General features: G+C 40.9%; 1 protein-coding gene across 7 annotated transcripts in view; it reads right to left on the bottom strand.

Annotated features, from left to right (window-relative positions):
• LOC139698947 (ribosome-binding protein 1-like) overlaps window positions 1-11,505 on the bottom strand; it is a 73,269-nt gene extending 61,764 nt beyond the window's left edge. For 6 of the 7 annotated variants that reach the window (XM_071597915.1, XM_071597917.1, XM_071597920.1 and 3 more), the window contains exons 1-4: window positions 11,375-11,505; window positions 10,454-10,924; window positions 9,889-10,071; window positions 5,968-6,334 (exon numbers count right to left, since the gene is read on the bottom strand). In XM_071597915.1, coding sequence (XP_071454016.1) covers window positions 5,968-6,334; window positions 9,889-10,071; window positions 10,454-10,921 — 1,018 coding nt within the window. In that variant the 5' untranslated portion in view covers window positions 10,922-10,924; window positions 11,375-11,505. The remainder of the gene's footprint in view (window positions 1-5,967; window positions 6,335-9,888; window positions 10,072-10,453; window positions 10,925-11,374) is intronic. The other variant, XM_071597916.1, reaches the window with a different exon arrangement.
• Between the last annotated feature and the right edge of the window lie 4,004 nt (window positions 11,506-15,509).

Genomic DNA, 15,509 nt, shown 5'->3' with positions numbered 1-15,509 from the left:
GCCCTCGGTGCTAAGCGATCTTTCGAGCCATCTTTTATTAATTAAAATGGCCATCCGGACCGCTTCCTCCCCGTAGTTCACGCCCCTCCCGTAACAAAACGATGTGGCAACAGTTTGTCAACCTCTCCGGTGCCGTAATCACCGTATTAACTACCCTTACCCAACATTAACTGCCCCTACGACATTGGCCACCATGTCCGAGAGACCAACGATCCCTTCCCTCGCCACCCGCTCTTAACACCACCCACCAGTTCCATACCACGACTTCCTCCTCATGTAGCAACGTAACACAAACCGCGGAAAATGGATGCGAGATCGTGACCCTTGTGACCAACCAACATTTCAACCTTTTAGCATTTTGCGAGAAAAAAGAAATTGCGACCCACAGGAACGATCAATGGATGGGTAAGCTTCAGTCGCTCCCCTTAAAAGACAACGCTGGGGAATTTCGAGGTACCTGTCGAAAAAGATCGCACCGACCAACCCTTTTGGCAATACGACGTGATCCATTGTGACGTTCAAGAGAAGGCAGAAATCCTTGCGACGGGATTCCGTAGAACGATCACTCTAAAGACTGTGAGAAAATGGAGGGTGACGGGGAGGCGAGGACAGCCGAGGCCAGCCCTCGGCCAGCCAGCAGTCCTCCCTTCACTCCAGTCAGTGGCGGGAATCCGGCTGGAAATCAAATCTTTACGTGTATCACGTGTATCCAAAGAAGGCGCCGGGGTAAGACAATTGTCGAACCGGCACCTTCTCAATGCGTCAAGCCAGGCCATTCTTTTATCTTGCTACTTCCCCAAAGCGTTGAAAATTGCTAAATTCTGTTTACTCCCTGGATCAGAATAACATTGCCCGACAGCGGTAGGGTCATATTCGGGTCAAACTTAGCCTGATGCGTATTCAACCCCTGCCACATACCCCAGCGGTGGCTTGCAGGGTACTAAAATACATTTTTTAAATAAATAAAATCAGGGAAAGATTACCATCCTATTGAACAGACTTTTTTAACCCTATCTTTTTTCTGTCTAACATTTCCTAACTTTTTGAAAAAAAAAAAACCATTACTAAGTCTTCAACCCTTCATATGGACAAATGACCTAATCCGACCCGAACAAAGAAAGCTCGCGACAGTCTCTCGAGGAGTCCGCAAGCCTTCAACAAGTCAAGACTCACATAAGAGTGCATCTCCCAAGGGTTTCAAAGCCGTACTATTCTTGTACTCCAAGTTCATCGACCAGATCTGGCACGTGACTCTTTTAGATCGAATGCCCCTGGACACTTGCAGAAAAAGATTCAAGAGCTTCCTCTCCGCAAGCTCGTTGCACGAGGAAGATGCACCGTCGTCCGAAAAACCGATGAACTGTGGCGTCCCCCAGGCCTATTTTATATCCTTTGCTCTTCAAAATGGTTTGCCAATGATCTTCCTCCTTCTCCACTAATCACCGCTTTCACATTCGCCGACGATACCGCCATCGCGGCAGGATCCTGGAACGGGTTCTAACCAAGCCATCTCCAGAATCATCTTTCGCTCCCCGAACAGTGGACCGTCAAGCCGAAAGTCACGATAAACGCCGCAAAAACTGCCATCGCCGACTTTCACTAAACCCGGAAACAGCCCGCCCAAACATCATTTACCTCATAATCTACGCCATTTCCAGCGCTAGAGGCCAGATAGACCAAAGATCCCACCTTTCTCTTCGCTCTTGTGCTCCCGTATAACGCGGCGGAATAAGATCACACTTTACTAAGCGTACACCCGCCCCCAAATGCTATATGATGGCTGAGGAATTTTCGGTAACTCATTTCTCGCGCTCAGGAAACGCTTAGAAACGTGACAAAATAAAACACCGCACTACACCTTCCAATCATGACTCACGACACGCACACAAAATTCCACGATTCTATGAGGGCTCGAGTCGAATGCCTTGGGACGTCCCTTCCACGGAAACGCTTGTGAATGTTGCTTTGGGACTCGTACATTAAAAGTGCTTTAAAATCTTTAAAAAATTGCCTGACATTAAAAATTCTCTCGGCATTGCAGACTTAGAAAAGAAATATATTTTCGGCAACCACCCCGAATTCTTTCTCACGCCTATTCCTTCAAATTTGTCCTTTCAGTTGTCCATAATTGACTTTTGCTCAAATGTTATTTGCACATTTTCCTATTCCGATCGCGGAAGGTACTGCTCCGATTTTACTCATCCAACAAGCGACAAAAAAGTCGCCAAAGTACACGTGTTCTTTTCCGAGTGGCAAAAGAAAACGCCGAATACGCGCCATGCGTTTATCGGCCATAAGTCATCGTGGCTGCCACAAAAAACTAAATGACATCAAGAAGAAAGCAGAAAAATATAATAACAAAATGCGGTGCCCAAACGAGTATACGGGTAACAAAATAGTTTCCCTTCGGATGTTTCCGTACAATTCCACTGAAGAGACGGACGGACGTCGTCTTAGCGGAGCAGAGCATTTCATTGGGTCCACGAGGGCGATATCAATTGAGGGCTGACTGGCATGTCAGCCGAGGGGCTCGGGTGACGACACAGCAGTCGTCTTTCTGAGGCTGCAACCCTGCCCCGAGCACGTGGACTCCAGATGAAAGACGACGAGAGGCAGCGCGAACCACCACTGGCCCCGCTGCTTCGGTGGCCAGCGTGGAAAGTGACAATCGCGGCGCGCCACGTGGGAATCTCTTACATTGGGGGGCGGAGGGGAACGGCGCGCCCGAAGCGAGAAGGGCGGCGCGGCAGTGACACTGACCTTCCGCTGAAAATACACGAGCGAAATCTCATAACGCGAGGAAATTTCGAACGCGATCACAAAAACGTACACGCGTCATCGATATGAAGCGAGGGTCGCAAAAATGGATAACCTATTACGATAGCAAAATATCTGACCAAGTCGAAACAGACGGACCAACGCACGCAGTGAGGCCTTTGCAGAAGCGAGCATTACTTTCGAAAGGGGCATGCGACTTATTTGAGTGAGGACCATGGAAAATTAATGTTCTCTTACGGCAAAAATAATTTCACATTAAGAGTGACGGTAGGGCAGATATATAAAACGTTTTGAGGGGATCGAGATGGTGCGGGGGCTAACGTACTGGCTTCCCACCATGAGGGCGCGGGTTCAAATCCCGGCGGTGTTGAATATTTTTCAGAGGTATCTCGATCCCTACTTGAGGTGCTTTGTGGAGGGCACTTTGAGTGAGTACGCCGTCCGTCGGATGGGACGTTAAACTGCGGACCCCTTGGCGCCTTTCGTAAAGAGTAGGCCAATGCCGACGCCGGGTTTCTTTCCACCCTTCATCCTTTCCTATCCATCCCCTATGGCGCAAATGACCTTAGCTGTCGGTCGCCTCCCCTCAAAACTACTACTACTATAAAACGTTTTGAGAAAATTTTCACTGAGAATAAATCAGGAAAGTTTGAGCATATTCAACCTTGTTTTCAATCGTTATTAAGCACATGTCCTACATCAGGATAAGTAAATAAGGGATCACAAATTATGCTTCGACAGGCAGAATGTAGGTAATGACGCATTCCCAGTGCAGGCAAAAGATTATGGAGTTGATTTATCTCTATTAAAAGTCGCCTCATCAAAATGAAACTCTGTTATATTGGAGATCCATTTTTTAATTCTGGTGATATAAGGGTAGCACCACACCATGAAGGGTGGAAAGAAACCCCCTTAAAATGGCCTGTGTAGTTTGGGTACAGAGGATGGAGAGAGGAAACCACTGAAGAAAGTATTTCACGAAATGACCCTGACATATCTTGTAACCTGATTTCTCATTCCTCCCAAGATGTCATTTGATCAGCATACTATCAGAGGAAAATTGATTGCCATACAAAACAAAATCATTATCATAAGACAACAAATTACAACACTGGTTACTCTACAGTGGAAGTGACGATTCTATGCCTGCTTACGAATAAGAAATCCATAGGTCAGAAAATTTGATGCATGCAACAAACATTTGAACAGCTGACCAAAGCAATCTTTTAAATCGGATTTCTGCGAGAGGAGAATATCATTTCAGATTTTTACTGGCAGCGCTCCCACAACTTATTGAAAATATTTACCAAATATATCACTCTCAATGAATACAGGTGAAATCACACTAAAGAGCTTGAGAAAAATCTCTTCAGAAAGGGTCTTGAAAAAAGTTGATGGTGAAAGAGCTACTCCTTTCCTGAAAAGAGTAGGCAAGGGGCATGATACCCCCCCTCCTCCCCCCCCCCCCTGCCGTAAAGAGCCACCATAAAGGCAAAGAGATGAGAAGTTGAGCAATAGCAGTGGCAAATCCATCTCGAAATGGCACAACTACCCCACATGATTTCCTGCCCTTCTCCCTTGCTTGTGGGGCTGACATCTATGTCTGTGCAATGCTCTACAAACTGCTGGAATTGTGTGCAATTGGGGCACCAACCCTATAGTCATAAATATGCATTTATGCATATTTATGAGAACAATTCGAAGCACCAGAGGAAATGCAGATGATTCCCTATTTCTGTAACATCTATTCATACAATGCAATCTCATTCCACCATGTTAAAGTCAATGCACTGGACTTAATGTTAGATATTAATGAAAACCCAAACAGCACAGTCATGAAAAGAAATGACAAGAGTATGTACATACACATGGCAATGTTCCTCACGCATAAAATTGCAGCTTCAAAATTGAAAAGACCAATGAATATAGGAGCAGGCAAGAGTGGCATGGTTAACCCAACATTTAGTGAACCAAAATGATTTAGGGCAACATGTTTGTGGAAGATTTCCAGAAGTGTTAGCGGGCAATCACATGGGCTTTTCTTATGTATTACAGAAACTGACAGACTGAACTGATTCATGTTTTATCATCACATTACCCAGCTAAGATAAACGTCGATAGAAAGGACTTTTACAAAAGAAATTACTCTGGCCATTGGCACAGATTACATCACCTCAGGAACATGAAATATTCAGCATGCAAAGTCAGTGATTCGGTTTCTAAGTACAAGATTTGAGAAAATATTCTGGGATGTACGTCACTTGAGAGATAAAATCATAAGATAAAATTTCATATCTGGCTTTGCACCACCACAAGGATAATGCAGCTTTGAGCTTATCAGAGGATAAGATTGTCTCTGTACTTCCCAAATTCCAAAAAAACTGCAGGAGATGCCGCAACAGTAACTTTTAACGGAGTCATCTGCTAATGTGCATTTCAATGCAACAATGGGTGTAAAAATCATTCACCTTGACCGGGCTAGGCAAATGATTTTTACACCCCGTACTTCCCCTTGCTGAACTATGCATTATGATATGTCTTCACCTGCTCTTACCTTTCACACAAATGCATTTGAAAAGATCCTGGTCCTTGATTAATGATTTAGAGCAATGCATTTTGGTTATATTTTAACAATGGACTGCACTAGCCTATGAAGTTCCCACATTATCAAAAAATAATCTCAAACTCCCAAATTATCTACTATGTAATAATCTGGGATAGGACAAATATTAAAAAAAATACGGCCACTGCACATTGAAGTTAACCACTGTACGACAGACTTTGAGGCATAAAGTTTAGAATTTGAATAATAAGTACAACTCAAACACAAATTTGAATGAAACACAAAATAAAATGGTCACTCTTTCACCATCGTGACGAAAAACTCCTGACCTAAACGCACAATCTCGCCAGTTTTGTCAGGATTGATTTAGTGGGCATCTTTAATTCCTTCATAAATATGACTTTCCATCAGAGGCTGCTATTGGAAACATATTGATTCAAAGCAGAGGCACAAAGTCCCCAGCAAAATAACATGAGCAAAACTTAATACAAAACAGATTAGAAACCGTAGGTATCACGTTGCTGGCCTAAATACAGTCCCACCGCCTCCATTACAAATCTCAAGAATGCCACCTTGGTTTCCTTGCCGTGCCACAAGAGAGATTGTTATGAAAACAGGCAACTCACCCATTTGCTGGAGGGTCAGCAGGTCATTCTTTTTCTTCTTGCGTTTGGTCTCCTGATTGCTAGGGGCTGCTTGTGTCAGCTGGGCAACTTGCACCTCAACAACCTCCTCCTGGACCGCATCATCCTGTGCCATGGCCTCACCCCCAGGAGGTGAAACCACAGCCGAGGCTGTCTGCGGCACGGAAGTGCTGCCACTTCCATGACCAGCTTGCGCTTTCTCTTCCTGCTTGTGATCCTTTTCTCCATCAGAGACCTTGGTCTTCACTTCGGATGGCTCCAGGTGAGGTGGCGGCAGGGCACTCCTGTCACCTCCAGAAGCCCTTGACTTCTCTTTAGATTTTTGCACAGGATTGCCTGCTTCCTCCTTCTTGGAAGAATAAACTAATTATGACCCCAACGACAAATTTAAATCAAATGTATTACAAAAAAGATACTTCCTTCCAAAAACAATGATTAACTCAATGAGTTGGCGTCAAAAACATTGTTTCAAACTATACGAACTACATCCAGAAACTATCCAGCCAAGCAATACTTTGAGAAAAACAGCATACCTAGAACAATGAACCCTTATTCCCTCGAGACCTCATACACTTATCCCAGAATCTCCTCCACTTTCCTAAACAATTAGCTAGTTCTTTTTCATCGAAAAGGTCATCAGCTGCCCCATTGCATTCTCCTTTATCTTGTCAACTGACTGCTAGAAAGACTGGGCTTTTGTTTCAGGGTCATAGCAGCAGACCCACGATTCATCTCAAGTTAACACCCTTTTTAGGAAAACCTGGGTTCACGTTTGTTGCATGGCTTGGAGTGAGTCCCCTGCAACCGCAGCATGAAATTCTTCATGTCGACGAGATAAAAGAGTGAGACTAGCCACCTAATGAGCATTCCAAAAAAAGAGTGGAAAAGATTCTATTTTTCTCAAAACATTTGCACGGCTAGATCCTTTCCGGACAGACCCTTATACCCTGTGCCTACATACAACAGGAGAGAGACACACTAGCCTCGTTAGGAAAGAATAGGATGTCATAGGGAGAAATACCAAGAGAGCAAGTAGAGTGGATAGAAATATTTCACCGGGACTGAATGAAGATGACTGCGATAGAAACAAACAATATGTTGAGAAAGTGGGGTGGATAGATTAAGGGATTAAATGGTTGTTTTGCATGTCATGGCAATGTCAGCCTAGCAAATCACAAACAAATGAATTTTTAAATTTATATGTTCCACAGGAAACCAGGGGGCCAGGCCTAATCCACCGCTTACTGCTGAATGCCTACTAATTAATTGTTATTTGTCAGCTATATGCTAATTCAAAACTTTATAAAAAGGATAATGATCAAGTTTTAAGTTAACAACTCATCAAAAGTTTTTGGAGGCATCATGAGATTTCTGAAACAATAAGAATAGCTAATACCTCCCAAATGAATACCGATTATCAAATTAACCATTCGTCAATATTTTGTGCACCAAACTTGGTTTGTATAAAAAGTACCAGAAAAATATATTTCCGATATTGCTATAATTCCTCAATATCCTTCAAAGTACATCCATTGTGAGTTGACAGACTTTTGCCAGTGACTTCGCCACGACTTGAAGGCTCCATGGTAGTCGGAGTCAGAAATTTCCTCCATTCCCTTCAGGGCAGGACTGCAAGCTTCTTTGAAGGCACTTATGGCCTTCCTTTGAGGGAGGATTTCACTTTTATGGGGAATAGGAAATAATCTGCTGGTGCTAATTCAGTAGTGTAAAGGGGTTTAGGGGACCGCTGGGCCACTTTGCAGGCCTTCACAAGCAGACACTAGACTCTGCTTTTGGTTGTCCATCTAAAAACCTACGGGAAAAATTTAGCGCAGATCTTTCTCGTCGCCAAATTTACAGTAATGATAGTGAGCAATGCCATTTTATCGATGCCAATACGATCTGTGATCATGCACACACTTAACTGACGTTCTGAATTCAGTAAATCACGCACACATCAGGATAAAATTGTCACCGATACTTTTTATACAAACTTTGTACATCGGCTCCATCAGGCAATGATGCACACACGCGCCCCAATTGTCTAGGCAAGATTCCTATCACTATGTGCCAATGGCATAGGTTTGTTTCCATTACACTAAATCTGTGACAATGATTCTCACTTAAGTCAAGGTTGCCGGTTCAAATCAATCGAGCAAAGAGAATTTTGAGTGAGCATGGAGATATTAGGATTTACATGAGGGAGGTTTTGGAAGAAAGTAACCGAGGTAAACTACCATTCGTCAAGGAAAGAAGAGATCATTGCAACTCAAAGAAATAACATAACACTGACACATGATGGACAACTTTATCAAGAGAAGGTTTTATAAATGAAAATTTTGATTGAAAAATTCCTTATGATATGAGAAGACATTCTACAAATTCTCGATGCAATGGAAAGAGATTTCAAATGAATCCAACAGAGAGGGACCAACATATGTCACAGCTAAAAAAGAATATTTTTAAAACAATTTGAAGGATCTGTCAGGGCCAGTTACCTTTGAGTTAAACAATTCATTTGATCACCCATGTCACATGAATATTGGGACGACTTTAATCCATGACTGGCATGTCATCTGAAATAACCACACCAATAACTGAACAATCAACGCTAAGAACTCATGACTATTAGACGACATGACTGGCACTACTTTTCCTTTGATTACCTGATTAGTGATGGAAACAGATAATCATCATAAAAAGAGAGACAGGTGATTTTACGTACAGGTAAATCAGATATCATTTATCAAACCACCTGGCAATGTAAACTACAATCTTTAAACTAGTGAGGTGCATTTGAATGTCCCTCCATTAAGCTTTGAAACCATATTCACCAAATAAATGTGAACACGAGTAACTTCTAACTTTATACTTCAGAATGTTGAAAACACCTAATGCATACACTACACTGTCAGCAAACTAAATCTTCAGATTAGAAATTACAATTGCTAAAAAATGCTAGCTTATGTCTCTTACAAACATATCAATCACACAACAGATGACACAATGTATACTCTAAAATGAATTTCTACCCGAGGGTAATTTAATCAATTAACTCTAAGGGACTTTAGCATCTGAAAATTCTTCATTTATAGTTTGGAATTCAGGAACAACAATTATCACGCCAAATCCAAATGAAAATATTGATTAGAAATGGCATTTAAATGGTTATTAAAATGTCAGGTCATGATGCTCTGAAACATATAAACCATAAACACCGTAGTCAATCTGAAGGTCGGTTAGATATGATACGGTGGAGTACTAAGCCCAACGGCGTGTGAAATTCACACATCAGGGTAGGGGGGGCAGTGCCTTTCCCTGTGCATATCATCTATGTACTCATAAATCATGATGTAGATGGAATTTCAAGAATTCCATGGGATTAGCTGGCGAAATCATAACCCCACGGTTGTAATTTTAGGGACCAAAAATAAATCCACAAGATATTGCACAGGAATATAACCTTGAGAGGCCAAGATATATATTTAATGAATCATATACTCCACAAATGCACCCAATTCTCCATTTTTCAACAAGATTTTCATTGTTCTTATCAGCATTAGACAAGTTGGAGAACTCGCCATGAGAAGGCTCACAATAAATTGTAAACATTTTATAACATATTGATAATATAAGCACACAAATCTACATAACAAATACCATTAACATAGCATTTGTCTTGAATCTATTCCTCGTTCGTGGAATTAAAGGGGTAACTTAACAGCCATGTGGGCATTTTGCATTTGAATAAGGTCCATTTCAAGATTACTGGAGAGTTTGGCGATTATCTTTATTCCCAAAACGTTGTGGTGGGCCATTTTTTAAAGTTTGTACTATAACAGACATATGCAACGGGGCATATGTAAACGGTTGGAAACTTTCCGGTAAAAAATTGGAACTTACACTATGCTTCCTCTTCAGAAACTCATCTTTCGGTTTGCTCTCCTCAAAGTGGTTGACAGTGCGGGGAGTTTCTGGCTCGTCCTTAATGAGGGAAGTATCCACCGGACTCACTTCCTCCCGATTCAGAAGGATTGGCTTAACTCCCTTATCAGCCTTCTTCTTTTTCTTTGACTTTCCTTCATCCTAAATGAAAGTAGGAATCGTGAAAATTCATTTCATCCATCCAAAGCAGAATTAAAAGAATGAAACAACCGCTACAGAGCATGTAGCGTAGTTTTTGTCTCGGCTAGGGGGCATTTGCTTCCCTTAGTTAAATTATACGAAATTTTGATGACAAAATACCTGTTACTGGCAAAACAGGTTAACAGAATTCTCGTAAGGAAAATAACTAGTGTTATTACTTAGTTCTAAAAAAATATCTGTTTACTGCAGTGGGTTAAGCACAACAGAATTTGGTTATAACGAAATAGTGTAACTCCGGAAAACAAGTAATTGGGTCGCTCACATGCGAGTGATTGTTGAGAACTTTAAAAAACGTTTAAACACCTTGAAAAATATTTCCTACCTGAGAGGCTGCTTGGTCATTCTCAAACTCTGCTTCAGGTTTCCCAAATTCTACAGCCCGGTGTTTCTCTGAATGAATTGGCGGAATTGAAATGGTTGCAGGAGGACTTGGTTTAACAGCCGACGCATTGGAGGATACCTTAGTTACAGGTTCAACTTTGCTTCCAGTTAGGACAGCATTTTTTTGAACTCCATCACCTTTCACGGATCCACTGGGAGCCACTTTAGTCTGCACATCTGCCTTTTCTATCGGTTTTTCTTTGGCCTTCTTCCCAACTTTTTTGATCTTCTTATCTTTATTCTTATCCTTACCTCTACCTAAGAGCAAATGTTCTAAAGGCATATTTCTCTGTTCTGCTATGGCTTCTTCGTAAGTTTTTCCTCGCATTGCAAACCTGTACACTCTGTGAACCACAAAACTGCATATTGACACGGCAAACACAATAATAACTCCTTCGACTAACTCCATGGCCTGAAACGATAAGTAAGCATGCCATAAATATATACCCATGTTTTACTCAGATTCAAAGCTTTCCACACGATGAAATATTTTTCGAAATCATTAAGATAACATATACTATTTATAAGAATACACACAAAGATTTATAACTGAGAAAAACATAAAACTCTTTTGCAAACTTCATTTCACTTAAGAGGTTACCATAAACTTTAAAACATGACAATTTGCCGGTGCAATAGTTGCTTAAATCAACTGATTAACTCTCCAAAGTTCATTGGGCATTCCTTAATCATATGTTCTCTGACAATTAAACGACCAAAATATGCCTGAAGAAAATCATGCATTTGTGTCGAGTAAATTGATAAGAATGGTAAAGAACTTAAGCAATTTTCCTGAATTATGTCAGAAACACTTTTTAAAATCAATGAAAATATTGGAAACAGATAATATATTGAGCATTACCGCCTGTTACTATTAGTCCTTCCCCGACGTTGAACGACCGATGATAAACCGGCAATCGCCTTGTAAGCAATTCCAGGACGAATATCATCTACGAAGCAGTCGCCAGACCACGCCTATTCGGCATGGTAAAGGCTCTCCCATTGGCTGAATGCAAAGCGGCTCTTCTGTCTGACCCCCTCCTCTCTTTGCCACGTATGACAATAAACCGTAACCTCCGTGTTCCTACATATTCAGTTACTTGATGTACTGGTTTTCCTTTTTTATTCCAAACTTACGCGTCAATATAGATATGCGAGACACTTGGTAACCTTAGGGTGACACAGTGTGAAACTTTTATTAATCGTGCCCGCATATACATTTACAATTGCATCTCACACGATCTAAGAAGAATTACTGTTTTCTTTGAATTTGAAAGACACTTCTAAATCTATTGTTAACCCGTATGCAATTCTTTTCCTGCGGACAATTGTTTTCTCAGCGGATTCCTCGAAAAAATGTGATGCCAAGAGCATTAAAAGAACGACAAAGGTTTTGTTTCCTAACGATAGCCCAACAATTTGGAGACATGATGAAAATAAGTGGAAAAATAAAGCAATTTTGAATGACCGATGCTACGAGGAAGAGAGCATGCATTTCCACTCATTCAAGATAATAAAATTATCAATTCTTTTCCTAACTCTGAGACGAAGAGCGGATAAAGCAAATTAAAAACCGAAAAGTTTCGCAAATGGTGTAATTAATAGACGTAATATACGAATGGGATAATCCCTCTCCCCCGGCTCTCTACATTATCAATATGTGTGTGCTTCATTGGTAACAATATACATTGTTCTACTTGAAGACCGCTCCAACCATCAGCTGATGCGGTCCTAACTCTGTGGCAACTCCCTTCTGACTTAAGCTGAGAGAACAGACGTAAGAGATATTCGAACAAAACTTATCAAGATCATTCGTTTCAGCTATATAATTACTACTCCATTGCGAGAGGAGGTTCTCGGGAGATGACCAATACTCTTTCGACCCTCCTGTTAAAACAGAAAAAATAAGATACTTGAATCGGACATTGAAAAAATTCCCAAATGAATAGCAACATCTTCACCTGGCATGGTGACTCTATTAACTTAAAAATAATAATTAAAAACAGTAATAATATTCGATAAATTTTACAATCGGACGACTAGGGCACCGACAATACCGCGCACAAGCCTTTCCTTCTGGTGTACTGGCTGGCTGATTACTGCCATCTGTGGGGGTGGACAAAATATTTTCACCGCACATCACATTTCAAAGAAACAGAATATTCTGCGCCATTTGAAGATTGATAATTAGCTCATGGAGTATTACCTCTAGCCTCCTTCACTGCAGGCCTCATTACACATTATTCCTTCCACATCTCTGCAAATCCTCCAGGGAGGAGGAAGCTATCAAGTGAATTAAAGGCTATCACTTTAACTTTTGGCTTAGCTGGAAAGTATACCCATTATCACAGATGTGCTGGGGCTTTTACTAGATATGGCATAGAGCACTTCTAAATAATGGGCTTCAATTATGCTGCCTTAAGACAGCAAGATGCTGGTCTCAGTCAGTCTTCATTAGCACTTACAGAAGCTTTAAACTTGTCTCGTAGACCATTCCAGATCTGCTAATAATATAGAGACTGCTACACGAGACACTATGATTTGGATTCTACAGGTATACGATTAATTTTTTAATTGCCACATGCGATTGAGAACAGTTCAAGTATGGAAAGGAACCTAAATTCTTAACCAATGGTCAATTGTCCAATTGGCAACAAGTCAGATAGATGACAAACATTTTTCACTCTACCCAGAGATAGGTCAAAGAACAGGCCTGATCAATGGCAATGTGTTTTTTTTTGCCAAAAACAGATTTTTTTATGATTGTATTGTGTCACTTAAATGTTCTGAAATTTTTTTGTCTCTGGCACAACTGTATGGAATTTACATAAAATATTGAAATGAAATAATTGACTTTTTAATTCCACACATTTTATGTAAAAACACGACCCAGGTTTCGACATAGAATGCTTCACTTTGAAAATAAAGGTCAAAGGCTTGCTGGTTTAGAGCAGTTGGAAATTTTGAATTGCATCTGTTGGAAGGATGAACTTGCCAACAAAAGTTTGTATTAATCCTTAGGCTTCCGCGCCGTCTATCTGATGAATCCATGCTGATTTCCGGGAATTACCGTCGCGTAGTTTAGTTTAGCTACCAACTAAACTACGCGACGGTAATTCCCGGAAATCAGCATGGATTCAAAAGTTTGTATTCCTTGCACCACCCACTCCTAGACATATCACTCTTCTAAGTTAACAATTGACACTGAAAGATGTAATTCTCTTTTCTTCCCAGCTATATAGTACTTTGACCTTTTTACCCCTCCATCTCTGACCAACCCTCCCTCCCCTGATAAGAAGGTATATTTGCCAAGTTTTCTTCTATGAGGACCACCTAATGATGACCTAGTTTTTTATGGGGAGGCAAAGGACAGCTGAGGTCTTTTGCACCATTCGGGATGGATGGGAAACGAAGGGTGGAGAGAAATCCAGCATCAGCATTAGCCTCTTCTTGTTGAAAGGCACCATGGGGTCCACAGTTTAACGTCCCATCCAACAGATTTCGTACTCCCTCAACATGCTCTTCACAAAGTACCTCGAGTAGGGATCAGAGTACCACTGAAAAATATTTGTTATCTCCAGGATTTGAACCCAGACCCTCTCGACAGGAAGCCTATACGTTATCCTCCGCACCATTCCGATGATGATGTTCAACATCGAAACCTGGGTAGTATTTTGAAATCAAGTGTGTGGAATTACAAAGCCAATAATTTCATTTCAATATTCTAGGAAAATCTTTCAACAAGCACTTTTTTATGAGTTAAAAATGAGAATATCTTCTTTACTGTTTCTTTCACATAAAAATAATTTTTGATTACATTTTTCTTGGCATCAGGTTTGATAATTTATAGATTTATCTGCAATTAATCAATGCCTTTTATTGATCTAGCACCAACACGCATGAAATATAAAACCATTAACATGGTAATCAACGCAAAGGAAGGTCAGTTTGGTTGGTGACGGTAGAGTTCACCCAATACTAAGCCCGATGGCATTTGAAAATCATGCACCAGGGTAGCAAAGGAGGCTAGATCCTTTCCCTGGGCTGGCCATGGTTTCCCAGGAAGTTCTGGTTGCTGAAAAATCACACCGTGGTTGAGCTGAGGGTGTCCAGGAATCAAATCCAGGTCCTCTGATAAGTACTCAAATGCTCTAACCCAGGACTACCACATCCATGCATGAAATATATGTAGAAAGAAGATGTGTGAGCTGTTGGCTGTGAATGTGAAGTTAAGTAAATTCCTAGGGTCAATAATAAGAAAACTTAAGAAAGCCCCAAAAACATTATTTCAGTCAGCTGGTGATCATCAACAGGGAGAAGACCAAAATTCCACTAAAAGAATTTTTTACTGAACGAGAAGGAACATTATAGTGTCCTCACTTTTGTACAAGGAATACATTATGTACTTGGGCAGGCTGATGTCATGGCAAAAAAGTTAAGCCAAATTTGATCAACTTCAGCACATGTAGTGACAACAGAATTAGCCAAACATAAAACCACAAGTACAGAAATCTCCAGCTTATAGCAAAAAATGTTCTAAATTAAAAATTGCCACTCTTCCTGACATCCTAATACACATGCATGAGGATTGCACGATGCTGAAGTAATAACTCACTGGAGTGTCTGGCAGCAAAACTGACAATTAATGGCAAGGCTGAATTAATATTATAAAACAGCCTATTAGCACACCCAAATAGTAAAATAGAAATTTTTGGCATCAAGCATAAAAGCAGTTCAGTAGCACAGAGTACATTGCTCTCAACTGATGATGCCTAATTAAAAATATGAAAATCTTAGGTTTTGGTTCCCACCTTAGGCAAAGATGTGCACCATAATTAAAGCTTAGAGTGAACCACCCATGGTGCAGCATTGCTCAACCAATGACTAACATCACCATTAATGTCTAAAAATTTTAGAAAAAGTGGACACATTTCTCCCTGCATATGTATTTTTAAAAGCTGTACACACCATTTCGCAAAGGAAAAGCTAAAACTGAT

This window comes from Hetaerina americana, unplaced genomic scaffold (genome assembly GCF_022747635.1).
Source record: "Hetaerina americana unplaced genomic scaffold, ioHetAmer1.1.p SCAF_9, whole genome shotgun sequence".
In the NCBI taxonomy this organism is placed as follows: domain Eukaryota; kingdom Metazoa; phylum Arthropoda; class Insecta; order Odonata; family Calopterygidae; genus Hetaerina; species Hetaerina americana.
This window is presented reverse-complemented; position numbering and strand designations above follow the sequence as displayed.